Genomic DNA, 17,298 nt, shown 5'->3' with positions numbered 1-17,298 from the left:
AGTTCTCGGAATGTACTAGAATTAAGTATCTTACCGCGGTGGAACTGCTTTTATTTTTCAACATAGTCTCCCTGTAGACTAATGCATTTGGTCCTGCGATGTTCCAATGCCTTGATCCCATCTCGAAAATGAGATTCCTCCAGGCCTGCAAAATACCTCTCCAATTCGGCTGTCAATTCTTCCCTTGTAGAAAATCTCCGTCCACCGAGGAAAATTTTCAGCTTGGGGAATAGATGAAAGTCTGATGGTGCCAAGTCAGGTGAATAAGGTGGATGTGGCAACAATTCGTACCCCAGTTCATGAAGTTTTGCCATGGCAATAACACTTGTGTGCAGCGGAGCGTTATCCTGATGAAAGATGACCTTTTTCCCTGCCGAACCAGGCCTTGTTTCACGTATCTTTTCCTGCAGTTAGTCTAGGAGGTTTGCATAGTATTGCCCCGTAATTGTTTGGCCAGTAGGAAGATAATCTATCAGCAGAATGCCTTTTGCATCCCAGAAAACTGAGGCCATGACTTTTCCGGCCGAACGCACTGCTTTTGCTTTCTTTGGTGGTGGTGAATCAGCATGTTTCCACTGCTTTGACTGCTGTTTTGTCTCTCGGGTATAGTAGTGGACCCAAGTTCCATCTGTAGTCACAAACCGGCACAAAAAATCTTGTTGGTTGCACTGAAAACGGGCCAGACTTTGTTCGGACATTTCCAATCTGGTGCGTTTATTGTCCAATGTCAAAAGCCGCGGCACCCATCTTGCGGATAATTTTTTCATACCCAATTCTTCGGTTAAAATATAATATACCTTTTCAGAAGACATCCCTACAGCTTCAGCAATCTCCCGCACTTTCAGTCAACGATCCTCCATGACCATTTTATGCACTTTTGCGATAAATTCTGGGGTCGTAACACTTTTTGGCCGTCCACTATGTGGATCATCATACAAGCTCTCCCAACCAAATTTAAACTCGCTGGTCCACTTGGCAACAGTTGAAAATGAAGGAGCAGAGTCCCCCAGTGTGTTCTGAAAGTCAGCATGAATTTCCTTTGCTTTCATACCTTTCTTTACAAAGTATTTAATCACTGCTCGAATCTCAGTTTATCCATTGTCACAAATCACTACGTGGGAACAACAACAAAGAGTCATCACTACCACACTCCTGCAGCTAGAGCACTGATGCGCCATGTGTTCACTCACAAAGGATGTGTGATTATTGCGCGGGAACCTCGTTGCTCTAGCACTGACATCTAGCGGTGATTCTGAGAACTTTTCAAACCGTCCTCGTAGTGTATTTACTAAAGTGTCTGTCCTTTTACAGACAGACTGCCATATTAATATTTTTACTGCATCCATGAATCACATTGCTTTTCTCCCTTTACGTGATCCTATCACATGGTCTGTTGAAAACGTATATGACAGCTAGTATGATATAAATAAAAATGATTTTTTGAAAATCTCCTGTGAATATTTTGCATTCTTGTCTCTTTCCAATTTTAAGCTGCTCATGTTGACATCCATCTGCATATCTGCATCTCTTTCCCATCTATAGCAAATTCATTGGGCCCTGTTATTGTCCTAGGAGCCAATTTGCTGGTGATGCAGTACTACCTTGAATGAAATGGCTTGTATTTTTGTGTGGTTTTTTGATGCTGCCATAGAGATAAAAGACCATTCACTACGAGAAGAGTTTGATAGTGTGATACAGCTTTTCTTATTAATAAATTCAGTGATTTTTCTGTAGGCTGTGCAGTCATTGGTGGGAGAAAAGTCTGCCACATCAGCACAACAAGAAGTTCAAATGCAGTGGTTGGCTTCGGTTTCAAATGAAATGAAACAGCAAGTGATTCAGCTGCAAGAAAGAGTGCAAGTTGAAACTGAAAGAGCTGACCAACAAGCGGAAGCTGCAGAATTACTAAGACGTAAGTTGGAAATTGAATCTTATATACGATAGCTGTCAATTAAAATTCCATGGGAATATAGTTTATTTTGTTCCATATATCATTTTAATTTGACGCTAAGAGATTGATTTATGCAGTTTTTGTAAGATTATTTCCTGGTCCTTCATAAGGTTTTATAAAAAGTAGAATGTTATTGTTTGGAAACCACCGCTGCCGCCGCCTTAAATGTTCTCAAAGAAGTTGGAAATTTATCAAACATTTCTGTTGACAAATTATTCCAATCCCTTACTCCTTGCCCTATAAACTAATATTTACCCCAATTTGTCCTCTTGAATTCAAACTTTATCTTCATATTGTTATCTTTTCTACTTTTAAAGCTTCACTCAAGTTTATTCATCTACTAATGTCATTCCACATCATCCCTCAATTGACAGCTTGGAACATACCGCTCAGTTAAGCATCTCGTCTTCTTACTCCCAAGTCTTCCCAGCCCAAAATTTGCAACATTTTTGTAACTGTACTCTTCTGTTAGAAATGATCCAGAACAAATCATGCTTCTTTCCTTCAGGTCTTTTCCAGTTCTTGTATCAAGTAATCCTGGTGAGAGTTCCATGCACTGGAACCATACTCTATTAGGAGTCTTACCAGAGACATATATGCCCTCTCTTTTACATCCTTACTTCAACCCCAAAATACCCTCACAACCATATCAAGAGATCTGTAACCATTCTTTACAACCTTGTTAACCTGATTATCACAGTGAAGATCATTCTTTATATTAACACCTAGGTACTTACAGTGGTCCCCAGTAGGTACTTTCACCCCATTAGCGCAGTAATTAAAACTGAGATTTCTTTTCTAATTGGTGAGGCTTAGAACCTGATATTTTATCCCGTTTACCATCATACCATTGTCTGCTGTCCATCTCACAATATTGTCAGGGTCTTTTTATAGTTGCTCACAATCCTGTAATTTATTTACTATATACAGTTCTTTACTCATATCACTTAGGCCTATTTGAGTGGTGTTATGCTAGAATGAACTAAGCAACATTCAGTTAGTTTTGAGAAAAAAAAAAGACTGAAGTTGTAAATTTGCAGCAACTTATTTATTCAAAAAGATTTATATACATGTAGAATGGTGCATCATTGTTGTGAAAAACTTTTACAAGCATTTTGAGCCTTGCAGCACATAATGTAATTACGGTACATAATATGTTATATATTATATAACTTTATATGGTAGGGAAACAATTTTGAATACAGTAAAACCTCGATGCATCACTTTTCAAGGGGGAGGGGGAAAATGACAATTGATGTGGGAAAACGATAAATGCTGGTGACATAAATAGGGGGAAAGCAAAATAATAAATATGGGTACTGTATTTGAGCATTTTTCGACATTAAAAAAAAAAAAAAAACCATGGTGGTAATAATAATAATAATAATAATAATAATAATAATAATAATAATAATAATAATAATAATAATGGCGTGTGTCCTCCGAAGCCGGGTGCAGATCTTGTCACGTGATAGGCGATCTACGCTCTTATGAAAGTGCAGCTCTACCTAAGATGAATCCTAATGTGTAAGTTGGCGCACACACACAGCACCTGAACTGTCGGAATTAATCAACGAAAGTTAAAATCCCCGACCTGTTTGTGACCTCTTGAACTGAAGGCCAACACGTGCTAACCATTTAGCCATGGAGCCGAACATGCTCATATTACACATAACGGTATCAAACTATTGCAATCGCGATATACGCGATGAAAACAAAAAATCATGACTTTTACGCAGTTTTCTTTCCCTTTTCCGTAAATCTCGTAATTGGAAAACCTTCAGGGTCATTTCTCTTATTGCAAATTAATGATATGCCTGGATATTATGGCGATAGCCTGTATTTGAGTAAAGATTCTGTAGAGCCTTCGCGAACAATAGGTTAGAGATCCCACATGGCGTGGCTCGGACGATGTCACAGAGATTAGAGATTCACATGGCTTGCCTCGGATGATGTCACAATGCACCAAGTGATGCTGGCAACTTAGGAATTAGTTTCAAGACCAGGCTAGTGCAAAGATTATTGGTCCGGCTTGTAACAAGACAACTGGGCAGGGGGCAACAAAGTGGTTAACAGGCCTGTAGGATCCTACACACATCACAAGTTACGATGCGATTAATAACCCTGTTACTAATTAAAACATACCCGGTGCACGCCGTGACTATTTTAAACTGCATGATTTTTCTCATTTTCATCGAAGCTGGCAGCCCTGACCAGCTAATAGCAATGCAGAAAATGGTGGCAAATTTGAGTATTACAGTGCCTCCGTTTTTAATTCTTGTAAATAAGAATACTTCTAGGGGCTGATTAGTGGGTCGAGGAGAAGCGTTGGCTTGAATAAGCTGCACACAACACTCCAGCAAACGAGACTTTGCTCAAGAGTAGCAACTCGTAATTGCTTGTATTTTCTCGCGTAACAGGTTGCCGCTATTATATGCTAAGAGTATTCAGCTGTGTCTTTAAATTCAAAAAACTTTTGCAGATATTTTTCTTCCATGCGGGAAAATTGTGGCCGAGGACAAATATTTTGTGACGATCAATGCGATAAAACGATAGATGCAGGGAAATTTAACATTGGTTTATATGGAACCGAATAAATTGAACGATGGATACGGGAAAACGACAGTTTCGGGAACGATGCTTTGAGGTTCTACTGTATCTGTCCACTTCAGGTTATTTTGCTTTTAACTGAGAGTACGGTGGCGAGCTTTTTGTCATTTGTTGAAATTTACTGAAGAATATTCTCCCATGTCATTGTGAGTGTATTTGTACTCCATTATCCCTGGTTTCTCTTTCAAAAATCTCATTTCCTTAATCCTCAGCCACTGAATCTTTTCTCCAGAAAGATTTATTTTCCTGTTAGTAATTGCTTTTTGCAGTTCCATTGTACTTTTGAAGCCAGTAGAACCATTTTTACTACTTCAAATTTACCTTTTTTTTTACTCTGGCATTCTCAGTAATATCACAAAGCTGTTTTGAGGCAAAAATTTCTGGTTAATTCCATAGCTTTCTCTCTATATCCCCGAAATCACTGTCATTCGGAAAGTACGAGTGACCAGGTTCTGCAAATTTGTTGATAATTTCTTCAATATTATTTTTGTCACTCTGTACCAAATACACCCACATTCTTGTAATTTTAAAGCTCCTGTTTTGCCCCACACATGAATCAGACCATGCTATCATCTTTGGACCAATGTCATGAGATTCAACATACTTCAATATACAAGAGGCCACCTCTTGAGCTCTTCTTGAAGCTATACCTTCATTCCAGCAATGCATTGTTTCCTTTCCACTTCTAAAATCATGTATGCCCAGATTGAAGCAGGAGAGTTGCCGTTTTTAGTATGCAACAGCTGTTGTCAGTTTTGGCAGTAATGCTTTCTGCAAATCAAACAACAATACTGTAATATTATCTTCAGTCTTGCAATTTTCCATATCCTTTTTCTTGCAGTTTCATCCCTCCTGTGGTGCAATTCTTAATCTTAATAGCTTCTCAGTTTCTACCTCGCTAGGGTCTAAGTGTCTCTTCCACTTCCATTAGCGTGTTTAGCCTGTCGCATGTTTGACATATATCCTTTTGGGGAGGCTTGAGACTGAGACAAAAGTCTCGTCTGAATACCTTTCTGTACAGTGATTGTCTGGGAGGTTTTACATTACGATCTTCTTTTTCCAGCTCATCAAGAATAGTCTATACATCAAAATAAGATTAAGCCTAGGGTCCAAGTACTTTTTTGATGAATCAGTTCTGCAGTAATGACTCACTGTAGTGGGAAAACGATTACAGTAAAACCTCGTTAAGACGTTTCTGCAGGGGACAAGGAAAATGAACGTATTAAGTGAGAAAACGTACTGCTGAGTACACAAATAAAAACTATCCAGCAGAGATACAGAAACACTAGATACGATTTTCCAACATAAGGAGAAATAAAGTCAAAGAATAATACTAGATTCTAAATTCCACTTATTCAATACATTAGGGTGTTTTATTTAAATTTAAGAAATATATCTTAACATATTAGTAGAGTTCGTGGTTTATAGTATTTAAAAATCAGAGATTTAGCGTTTTGATTTTCAAATCGAGCAGTTTGTAGCATCTGTACTTCTCAGATTTAGCATTTTGTAGCAAATTGGTTAAAAATAGACTTAATTTGCAAAATTGCACACACAACAGTTGGAAGTAAAATCATACTGTTTAATCACACATCGCTCATAATGCAGTTTTGAATACACTAAGACAAACATCAACATAAGACTGCAAGAAGTATTAATACACACTCACGAATATGCATATTTACAAATTTACAAACACAATTTCAAAGTGAAAAATGCTGTTCTGAAAGTATTCATTTATCACAGTACAACAGATCTACAAGGAAGAGGAATTTCAATGATGATTGAAGTACAATATGCCAATTGTTTGAATGGTGTCCTCCTTCATTCAAGACCACGTATCAGTTACACTCATGTTGTACTTGCTAAAAAAAACCTCTCTACATCAACACTGTTCGTAGGGGGCCAAATGCACTGCAGTGCTGCCGAGACAAAGGAAGGAAACTTTAACCTAAGTGCCATCAACATTTGAAGAGTGTCAGTGTATTTTCAATTCTGATGTTCTGCAGCATCTGTTGGTGATATGCCTTGCAGCCCTCAAAAATCTGATCAACAGTGACACTTCTAAAATTTTGCAACTTATGGTTCAAAGACACAAGTGATTTGGGTTCCAGGGCACTGCTTTGTCCTGCAACTGCAGGATTAAATAAATTGCACACTTCGTTGGAAAATACGTTAGTATCACTGAATTTCATGTGCTTCGAGAGCTTAGTTATGCATGTAAGCATACACTGCTTAAATTGCACTTAATTTCCTCTTTCTTCATATTGCTTGCCAAATAAACTTGTTCTTCTGCATTTGGCATTATCGTCCTGAATAGAACAGCACCACGTCTGCCTCTGTTGTCCGACGTCTCGTCTGTGATTATTGCAATGGGTTTCCCAGCCAATGCAGCATTCACCTCTGCCCTTGCTGAATCTGCATACTCTCTAGTAAGAGTAGTACCTTGAGGCAGATCTCCTGATCCTGAGACGTAGCTATAGGGCCAATAAAATTTCGTTAAACATTGTAATAATAATAATAATAATAATAATAATAATAATAATAATAATAATAATAATAATAATAAAGTTTAGCGGTAAGGACAAATACTTAAACATTTTGTGTAGTGCTGGCCTAGCGAATCACTGAACGAGTTTTGAAGCTTTTCCCTATAAACTTCCTTTTATATACATGAAAATAAGTGATTATTTTACTTCCTAGGTGATCTATTAAAATGTAACATTTTAAAATAACGTCCATCCACGTTTGTTTGGTTTTTATTTTGGTCTAAAATTAGTATAACCCAAACTTAAATTCCACGTGGAGTCGTCATATTAGGAAGCGTGCATCCGCATGTTTGTTGGTCGAAAGTTTAAGAGACCTAACCTAAAATTCAGCAAGTCTGTATAGCAATCGTAATACTTCAAAATAACCATACATGTGGTTCTTTTTGGGGGGATGAGGGGGGATATAGGCTAGTTTATGAATATTTCAGAGTAAGTTAGGCTGTACCACTCAAGATGGTGTAAATGTATTTTAAACACAAATATAAGTAACGTCCAAAAATGTTGGATGGGGATATTAGTCTGCAGGCTCATCTTCACAGTATCCTCAATGAACGTTTGTTTGTCACTGTTTACTCTTTTTGTCTTTCTATCCGTTTCTCCTATTGTGGCTTGACACCACATTGTTCGCATGCTGGTTGTGAAAAAAATCGCTCCTCTAGTTTCTGCTTTTGCAGTATTTCTACAAAACAACTTTCTTCTTCCATTCAAGTCTTTGGTTGCCAAGTCGGCACATCAATATATTTGTATCGCTTACATAAAAATGTTCTGATTTGTAACTCTCGGCTCGCTGTTTGATCATCACTTTGCTTTTACCCATGGCTACCAGTCAATAAATCGCTACTGTACTTTAAAACAAAACTACTACTAATACCTATGTCAAGAATAACCGACTATGATCAAGGGTCAATACAAAGCGAATGATGGCGTGTGCTTGAAAGTGTATTAAGCTGTTTGATTAGTTGTTCTTTGCACTGCTCTTTGGCTGTTGAAAGATATTCCACACATTGAAATATTTAAGATGCCGTAATAATTCTTTCCCGTAAAATTAACAACATATTATCTTATTTTTAAGAAAAATACATCATTGTTAAAAAGATATACGTTTATTTCGCATATAACAGAGAATTTTGCATCTATTTTGCATAAATTGCACAATTTTGCATTTTGAACCAATTTTGCATTTTATCGCTAATTTGAAATCGCTGAAAACCACTTGCAGGGGTCATATATGATGAAGGCACATACACTGACAAAGTTTCAACATATTTTAGATTTATCGCAAATGCTAAAAACCACAAACTCTACATATTAGATACAGGGACGTTTCACTCATAATAAAAATCTCATACCTGAAAGAATGAAAAATCAGGATCCTGATTGTTCTTATTCATAGTTTTTAACGGAGGTCTAAAATATAAATAAGAGGATTCTGTTGTAGGTACAAATGTCTAAAAAAGACTAGCAAGTGGATTGTTCTTATTCGTAGTTTTTAATGGAGGTCTAAAATATAAATAAGAGGATTCTGTTGTAGGTACAAATGTGTCTAAAAAAGACTAGCAAGTGGAAGACAGTATTTACAAGTACTCATATGAAAAAGTCTTATCAATCCTTATTATAAATTTTTACGAATGTCCTGTTTTTAAATGTGGTAACAAGTAGTGAGTTAAAAGTTCAAAAGAAATACGTAAATTACTGCGTTGAAATGAAATCTGGTAAAATATGGTGCCTTATTATGGAGATGCCATAAGGAGATGTTGTGTGTAATATTTAGGATAAAAAGTGACTTTTAGTGGTGGTTAAGTTAAAATCCAAAGTTGTTTATAAAATCCAAAGTTGTTTGTTGAAGTTGTTAATCTTATGTGAAAAGATAAGACAAGTACTCATCAGAAATGTAGCTATATTTATATCAGCAAGTAGACGTGATTGTAGCTTCTTATATTAAAAGTCAAAATGAAAATGTGCGAGGTTGAGTAGAGCTGCTGGTGTTATGTCCCTTTGACTGTTGTGATGTTAATTTGGTTAAAGGGGATTTTACATCACATATCCACGGGTACAGTGAAACTCTATGAGAAGAGAGTATTAAAAGAGGTGAAAAAACAAGAGAGGACAAATATGAGAACTTATTTCGCTAGGGCTTATAACAACAATAGCGTACTGTAAAGTGTTAAAAACATCAAACAACAAATACGAAAACAATTGAACGGGGCCATAAATATATATAGAATTGTTATTGTAGATCGCTCTCTTTCTAAAACAAATGCTAGAGAAAGCCTTTTATTTCGGACCAGTGGGTTATTACACATCATTTTTCTGGTCACCCACTTAGACAATGAATTGGAGGTTATACACGGCCATGTGTGACTGCAACAGAATGACTTTGGCCGTAATTTTGAATCAAACTAAACTTCGAATGACAAAAGATCGATTAGAATGATCGAGTCAAAACTGGAAGGTGCGACTTTCAACATTCCGCCAACTCCGCACGTTTGAAGATCTAGATGCCAGTCAACTTGCCGACAAAATTTAATTTTGTCTTCATTGGTAAGGAATTTTATGACCTTTTCTGTATCCATAATTAGGCTATCGCAAGACAAATATTCACCATGCTGGGCAACTTCACATGATTACGTTCCAGATGTAGGCTATCGCGCGACATATATTCGCTACCAGTCATTGTACAACTAATACGAAATACATTTCTAACTTCTAAATGGAATCTGAAATATCAGCACAAACAGGCTCATTGTGTTATTCTGCAGTTTCACTGCTACCCGGCAAGCAAAACTGAGCATTTCTGAGGCTAATGGCTTGTTCCCCGAAAGTGCAATTTATCCTGTGAAGTTCAAGAATTCAGGGCCTTTTCCAGTTATCACGCAACTGTGGCAAGGGCTCTTACCTTAGTTGGAAATCATGTTCCTTCCACATGGGATGTCAAAGAACATTTTTAGGGCTAGGAAAAATTTGATCGTACAGAGTGGTAATAGCAAAAATTTGTGATGTGATAAGTGAGGTATTTTTATGTGGATTTAATACGATGAGAATCGGGACCTTGAATTTACAACATGCTAAGCAGGAAAAGATGTTAATGAGGAACACACTAACAAGGTTTAACTGTAATATGATTACGGATGTGAATAATCATTGAATCAGCACTTTTATTATGAGCTACGTGTTTTCCTCGCTTGTCACTAAAAGACGCGGTCTTTGCTTTGGCTATGGCTCTACGTACTCTGCTGCCAGAAATCTGCAGCGTCTTTAAATGTGTTTCTTTACATACCTTCACATCATTCCCATCTGCACTGCCAAGCATAAGACATCAATGAAATCCCCGATAAGAGATCCATAATACCAGGCACGTATAAATGGAGATGTCAGTCACACCAACAATATAGGAGTAGACCGCATCGTGCCACAACATTGAGGTGATACATACGGTATAAATCAGGTGGGAATTAAGGTAAGAAACACACATGTAATATGGCGAGACATCGAAAATAGGCAAAAACCCAAGCAGAGGGTGAAAAAATATGGCAATACCTACAAAGCATAATGTTCTATCTCTCTTTTTTTCTTTTTTTCTATTGGCTTTACGTCACACCGACACAGATCTTATGGCGATGATGGGATAGGAAAGGCTTTGGAATGGGAAGGAAGCGGCCATGGCCTTATTCAAGATACAGCCCCAGCATTTGCCTGGTGTGAAAATGGGAAACCACGCAAAACCATCTTCAGGGCTGCCGGCAGTGGGATTCGAACCCACTTTCTCCCGGATGCAAGCTCGCAGCTGTGCGCACCCAGCCGCGCGGCTAACTCGCCTGGTAGCATAATGCTCAGTCGAACGGTAACCAAAGTGCAACTGATAAGGCAAGATAAAAAATGCACAGAATTAATCAAGATAAAGTGGACATAGAGTCACAAACTTACTAAATTACGTAAAGATAAAGAATTATAGATTCTGCGCAGATCTCCAGCATACCATCATTTGAATCTGGACTCCCTTTTCTCTTCCTTCTGAAGTTCAAAGAAAAAAAATCATTAAGAGACTTAAAATCAAGGAGGTAGAAACGCCAAAGATACAAGAGAGGACACTATTGCCATCTTGTGACAGTATGATAAACTTTTAAGTGTAAGATTGCCAGTACAGAAAGAAAGCAAAAATTTTGTAACATTAATTACACATATGTGAAATTGAAGATAAATACAGACAGAGAAGCATGTCATCAACCATAGCTTCTCCAGTTGGTAGAAAATAATAAAATTGAAGAGTGTAAAATCCAGTAATCTCCATTGTGACTAATTTTACAGGAAAGATAAAAACTAAGTTTTCAATACTCATGTGACACACAGGTGTTTTTCAGTGTTTTGGATTATGCATGGCTACTAAAGATTCCATCAGTATTATGCAACAGTAATACTTACTTTGTTATGAAAATAAATCAGTAGAATTTTGAGGTGATATGGTTTGTACAAAATCTTAAAATTTACTTCACATTATGTTTTAAAATGTGGAAATATGTATAATTCTTGACTCAGAAATGTATCATACAGCATCACCCCTCTCTTACTCCTTTCAAGGGACCCAAGGAATACTGGGGTAAACAAGCAGGAAGTGTAAATCATGGGAAAACAAATTATATATGTAAAAATGCTCTGGAAAATGATGAAAATGTTACAAAAATGCATATTATTAATTTATAGAGTATTTTAATCTTAATCCAGTTGTAATAATTGCATCAAATAATGGTCCAGTGTACATTAACTGTTGACACTACACTGCCTTTGTAATTCTGCTCATCCACTGACCACAAGAAGGGTACCAGTAGGTAGTTGAAATATTAGAGCATGGTTCGATCAAGAGTGCTTCCTATTAAGGAAAGAGGTGCTTCAAGTTCTACACCAACTAAAATCGGACATCGAGAATCATACACTACTTCAGACATACACCGAGAAAAGAAGATGCTACAAAACACTAACACGGGAGAAGAAAACGGCATACAGGGAATAAGAAGGAAGAAGAATAGTTGAGGAAGCCAGGAGAGACCCATTCATAGCAATCTGCCCTCGAAAGCAGGCACAGACCCACTATATCAGCATAGAGGAATGGACGAGACATTTCAAAGACACCCTCAACAAAGAAGGAAGAGAGGGAACACCGGAGACCAACCAAGTGCATACAACGCATGAGACAGCAGCATGGTCTCCACTTACTACAACTGAGGTTCAAAACATTATTGAATCCACGAAAAAGAAAAAAGCTGCAGGACCGGATATGATATACAATGAATACCTGAAAGACACGGCTCATCTACTAGCTCCTATTTGGACGAAACTTTATAATATATGCATAGAAACAGCCAAAATCCCAGATCAGTGGAGACAATCAATAGTAAAGGTAATTTTCAAAGGGAAAGGCAACCCGAAGGACACAAATAAATACAGAGGAATAGCCCTGGAAAACAGTCCTTTTAAAGTACTCACAAAACTAATTACAGAAAGAATAAGGGACGCAGTAGAAGAGCACCTCCCAGAATCTCAATTCGGGTTTAGGAGAGGAAGATCCACTCTCGCAGCGGTGGAACTACTGCTAAATAACATATGGGAAGCCATTGAAAGGAAGGAAAAATACTATACAATCTTTATAGACTTCACAAAAGCCTTTGATCTCCTGGACCGAGCATTAGTACAAAGGAAGCTCGAGGAAACTAGGAAGAGACAGCGTCTGGACAAGAATCATAAACTCCATAAATGAATGGAACAAGATACGGATCTCGGATAGCCTAGACCTTGCAGGGTACTATCCTCATTTTTCCGTATTGAAAGTCAGTTAAAGGAGAACAATAAAACTTTGATTTCCACCTATTCAATACTTTAAAAGCAATTATAAAATTAGGATCTCATCCTTATTTTATTGCTAAATTATTAAAAACATAGTTTCGTTCAATTTTTGAACATCTTCAGCTATACACATTTTTAACAAGGTTAAAACCGGTAACATTATTCTATAACTTGCACTTATTGTTTACTGCTAACAGACTTAATCATAATAACTATTAAAATTCTTTTGAATATAAAACATTATATATTACGTCGTCTTATTAAAACAATATAACTCTTTGTAGTGTTTGAAACTTTAAAATCTTGTTCTAATATTTGAAATACAATGTCACAGTTAGTCATGTCGTGTAAATGTCATAAAGCATGTGCTTTCCGGTTTAATCATCTTGCCGTGTTACTCAGTGTTATAGGTTAGTTGCAACGCCATTTTACTTTCCTTATTTTCCCGTCTTGAACAGCCTGATGTGGCGTAAATGGTGGGACGCGTAAAGTGTTGCAATCGTAGAACTGAGGATTTGAATACATTGCAAGCATAGGGAATCTGAGAGGACCAACAAAACATATTGTAAACAACAAGAGAACTTAAAATGTGGGAACGTAAAAGCGGCGTAATACTGTATATGCCTCAGATTACAAATCAATATCAATAATGTTTAACTTATAGAGTAACTACCTGTAGAATAAGAATAGAATACCGGTGAGTTGGCCGTGCAGTTAGGGGTGCGCAGCTGTGAGCTTGCATCCAGGAGATAGTGGGTTTGAACTCCACTTTTGGCAGCCCTGAAGATGGTTTTCTGCGATTTCCCCTTTTCACACCAGGAAAAATGCCGGGGCATTAATTCCACAGACACCTTCCTAGTCCTAGACCTTTCCTATCCCATCTTTGCCATAAGACCTATCTGTGTCAGTGCGATGTAGAACAATTTGTAAAAAAAAATAGCATAAAATATTTTCTACATCAGCACTCAATAGACAAGTTAAATGCTCCTAAATTTCATGGATATTTCTATCTTTGAAATGTTATCAACAGTTAACAAAGTAATATGAAAAAGCTAAATTAATTCTATAGATTCAGAAATGCTCTAGGAGTATGGTTACAATGTTTGGTAGGACACTAAGTCTGTAGAATCAGAAATCCTCTTCTGGATCATGACAGTCTTTGCTGGGCCAAATACAAATTTCTTTGTAGAAAGACAGAAACAATGTCTCTATTTTTTTTTTTAAGTATATTTCTACTTTTCCAGAATATGCTTCCTTTACTGGTAGTGGAGCCACTTTCAGGGTATATTTGTTGTACAGAGCAAATATTAATTTGCATAAACCACCAATGAAATGGGACATTTCAACTTCACTCTGTGTCGACCTTTTGTAAGTAAAACTGCTATAATTTGACATGCGAAATTGCTGCGTCTCATTTTTTGCTTTTCCATAGAAGCATTTTTATAATAGTTTTCTTGCAATGCTCCGGCTACCAGCTTTTGAAGTTAGGTATCGTATTTGAAGTCGCCTTATTTAGAGTAAACTTCTGCGACTTCGTGGCATATTGTTAAGGAGTGTATATACGGTCGTTCTTTTGGATATTTCTCTTCACAATCCCAAAATCACGATTACAAGGGTTAAAAAAATGCCTACGTAGTGGGAAAAGTTTGTGAATCTCGTCAAAGCGATCAGTTAGAGACACTAGAAATCCCACTACTATGTGTAACCATACAAATATATGATCCCCAATTTTTAGGTTAGGAAATTTTCGTGAAGTAATTTGTAATATTAAAATCATGAAAATCATGTAATTTCGTTCATTTATAATGTAAAAACGTAAGACTATACGATAAGAAAAATTTGTAGTAGGGAATTTTGTATCTGTGTAAAGTTTATTTGTGTAAGTCTGCACATTGCATGGCAGTGTAGGTTGCTCAAGAATTGTGCAACACGGAAAGCAGTGGCTATATCGGGAAGGACGGTTAAAGTCAGTTGGAAGTGTTACAACATGTGGTTTAGAAACCCGGGCTTAGGCTGGGGACTGGATGCTGAAGATGATAATTCATCAATGTGGACAAATGTGCAAGTTCGCCATTTGTAGGTTGGCAGCTTGGAAGCCAATCTGAAAGCTCTGATTTCGAACGAGGTTGCATTGACCAAGAGACACTTGAATATGTGGTAGTGGTAGTGTTGTTTCCTGTGGATTTTAGTAGACGCTACACCACACGGAGCAAGCCTATATATGTGTGCGCGTGCAACGAGTTTCTCAGCTTGCTTGTTATCGAGTGATGGACGAAGCATATTGTGTGTGCGTGCTACGAGTTTATTATTTTTAATGTGCACGAGTTTGCGGTTGCTGATCGTTGCTATTGAGGTTGCTGCTGATGACGATTGGGACTGCAATGTCTTTGTTGTACGAGTTCATTACGGGTGCATTATGGCAATATTACGGAGTCATGAGAAGTGCATTAATCGTTTATTCACATTCCCGGTGAGCAGTTGGTAGAAGATACTACATGGCGTTGTATTGTAAATGTATGGATTATTCCTCGCAGAGAAAATGCACATTGTAGGCGGGCTTTTATATATGTAATTTGGAGGTAATATGTGGCGCACAGAACTAATTACGACTTGATGAAATGTAGCCCAAGTGTTTATTACTTGCTTATTCTTGGAATAATACAACGTGCTTGTTGTTATTTATTCATCCCATAGCAGACATTTAACATTGTGGACGTGTATGGTTTAGTAGCAGAGTATAGTATGGTGACTGGGTTTAATTTTTTGTGTACAGTTATGACACGTGGTAAATAGATTCCACTTTGATGATGCCATTGTGGTAAGGTATTGAAGTTTAGGAAGGGACAGTCTTCTTATCTGTAGGGTAATCAATTTGAAGCTTGGCCTTCAGAACCATGTACAGTTGTGGTATATAGTTTGTAGATATGGTTTATGTGTGTTTATACTAACAATTGCCCGCGGCTTCGCTCGCGTGGATTTCATAATTTGATCAAAGTAATCGTTCATCGGCATTGTACTAAGACATTATCTGAAAATTCCTAAAGTATAAAAACTCGTCCAAAAATTCATTTACCCCAGAAATTATTTGTAAACCATGCTTGTGGTATTACCTTTTGGGGCTAAGACGACCATGCCACATAGAACTGCACATGTGAGAAACTGCCTTCTCTCAAGTGGAAAAAATTAATACAGGTTTCTTTATTTGTAAAGGAGATTCAAAACACCTATTCCACATCTGAAATATCTTCAGTTTTTGATATATACATAAGTATCCCTATAAAAAGAATTCAACCCCTTGATCCGACCTTCCCCCACCCCCACTCCCCATCTAAGTGTATTTTCCGAAAACAAAAATACATGTTCCTGTATTTTTAAAGGACTTTCCAAATACCAATTTTCTTGTCTCTAACATGTTAAGTTTTTGACATATAATGTGGATATCCCGGTACTCATTTTAAAATTTCACCCGCCTTTCCAGTTTTTCAGCCCCTTAATGGATTTACCGAAAACAAAAAAATGTGTGTGTCGTTATTTTTAAAGGAGATTCCATATACCAGTTTTCATGTCTGTATGTCTGTAACACATTCAGATTTTGAGATAAATGTATACTCATAAGAATAATTCAACATCATCTTCACTTCTTTCCATCGCTCTCCCGCCTTAAGTGGACTTTCTGAAAGCAATAAATACGTGTTTCTTTATTTTGAAAGGAAATTCAAAATACCGACTTTCACGTCTGTAACAGCTTCAGTTTTAAGATAAAGTTTCCTCATAAACGTATTTTGACTCCTTATTTACTTATTTTCACCCCCCCCCCCCCCTTACGTTGATTTTCTGAACAAAATGTGTGTTTCTTCATTTTTGAAGGAGATTCCAAATACTAATTTTCATGTCTGTAACATCTTCAGTTTTTGAGATATAAGTATATTCGTAAAAGTAATTCAGCTACTTTTTCACCCCCTTCTTACCCGTTAAGTTGATTCCCCCCTCCCCAACAGTGCGTGTTCCTTTAATTTTAAAGGAGATTCCAAATTTCTATTTTCACATCCTTAACATTTTTAGTTTTTGAGGTATAAGTATCCTCACACAAAGAATTCAACTAATTTTTCAATTCATTCACCCCCCCCCCCCTTAAGTGCATTTTCCGAAGACAAAAGAACACATGTTTCTTTACTTTGAAAGAAGATTCCAAATGCAAATGTTCATGCATCTAACATCTTCAGCTTTTTAGGAAAAAGTATCCTCTTGAAAACAATCCAACTCCTTTTTCGCCCCCAGCCCCTTAAGTTGATTCCCACCATCCAAAAATGCATGTTCCTTTATTTTCAAGGTGATCCAAATAGAAATTTTCAC

At 37.1% G+C, this 17,298-nt stretch overlaps 1 protein-coding gene across 6 annotated transcripts in view; it reads left to right on the top strand.

Moving 5' to 3' along the window:
* Positions 1-17,298, top strand: part of LOC136864441 (sarcolemmal membrane-associated protein) — a 700,905-nt gene that overhangs the window by 521,942 nt on the left and 161,665 nt on the right. For all 6 annotated transcript variants that reach the window (XR_010859312.2, XM_067141439.2, XM_067141440.2 and 3 more), the window contains one exon: positions 1,735-1,912. Coding sequence is in view for 5 of the 6 variants with exons in the window: in XM_067141439.2 (XP_066997540.1) it covers positions 1,735-1,912 (178 nt within the window). In the remaining variant the exon portion in view is untranslated. The remainder of the gene's footprint in view (positions 1-1,734; positions 1,913-17,298) is intronic.

Source organism: Anabrus simplex, chromosome 2 (assembly GCF_040414725.1).
Source record: "Anabrus simplex isolate iqAnaSimp1 chromosome 2, ASM4041472v1, whole genome shotgun sequence".
NCBI lineage: Eukaryota > Metazoa > Arthropoda > Insecta > Orthoptera > Tettigoniidae > Anabrus > Anabrus simplex.
Note: the sequence above shows the minus strand (reverse complement) of the source record. Positions and strands in the feature narration are given on the sequence as shown.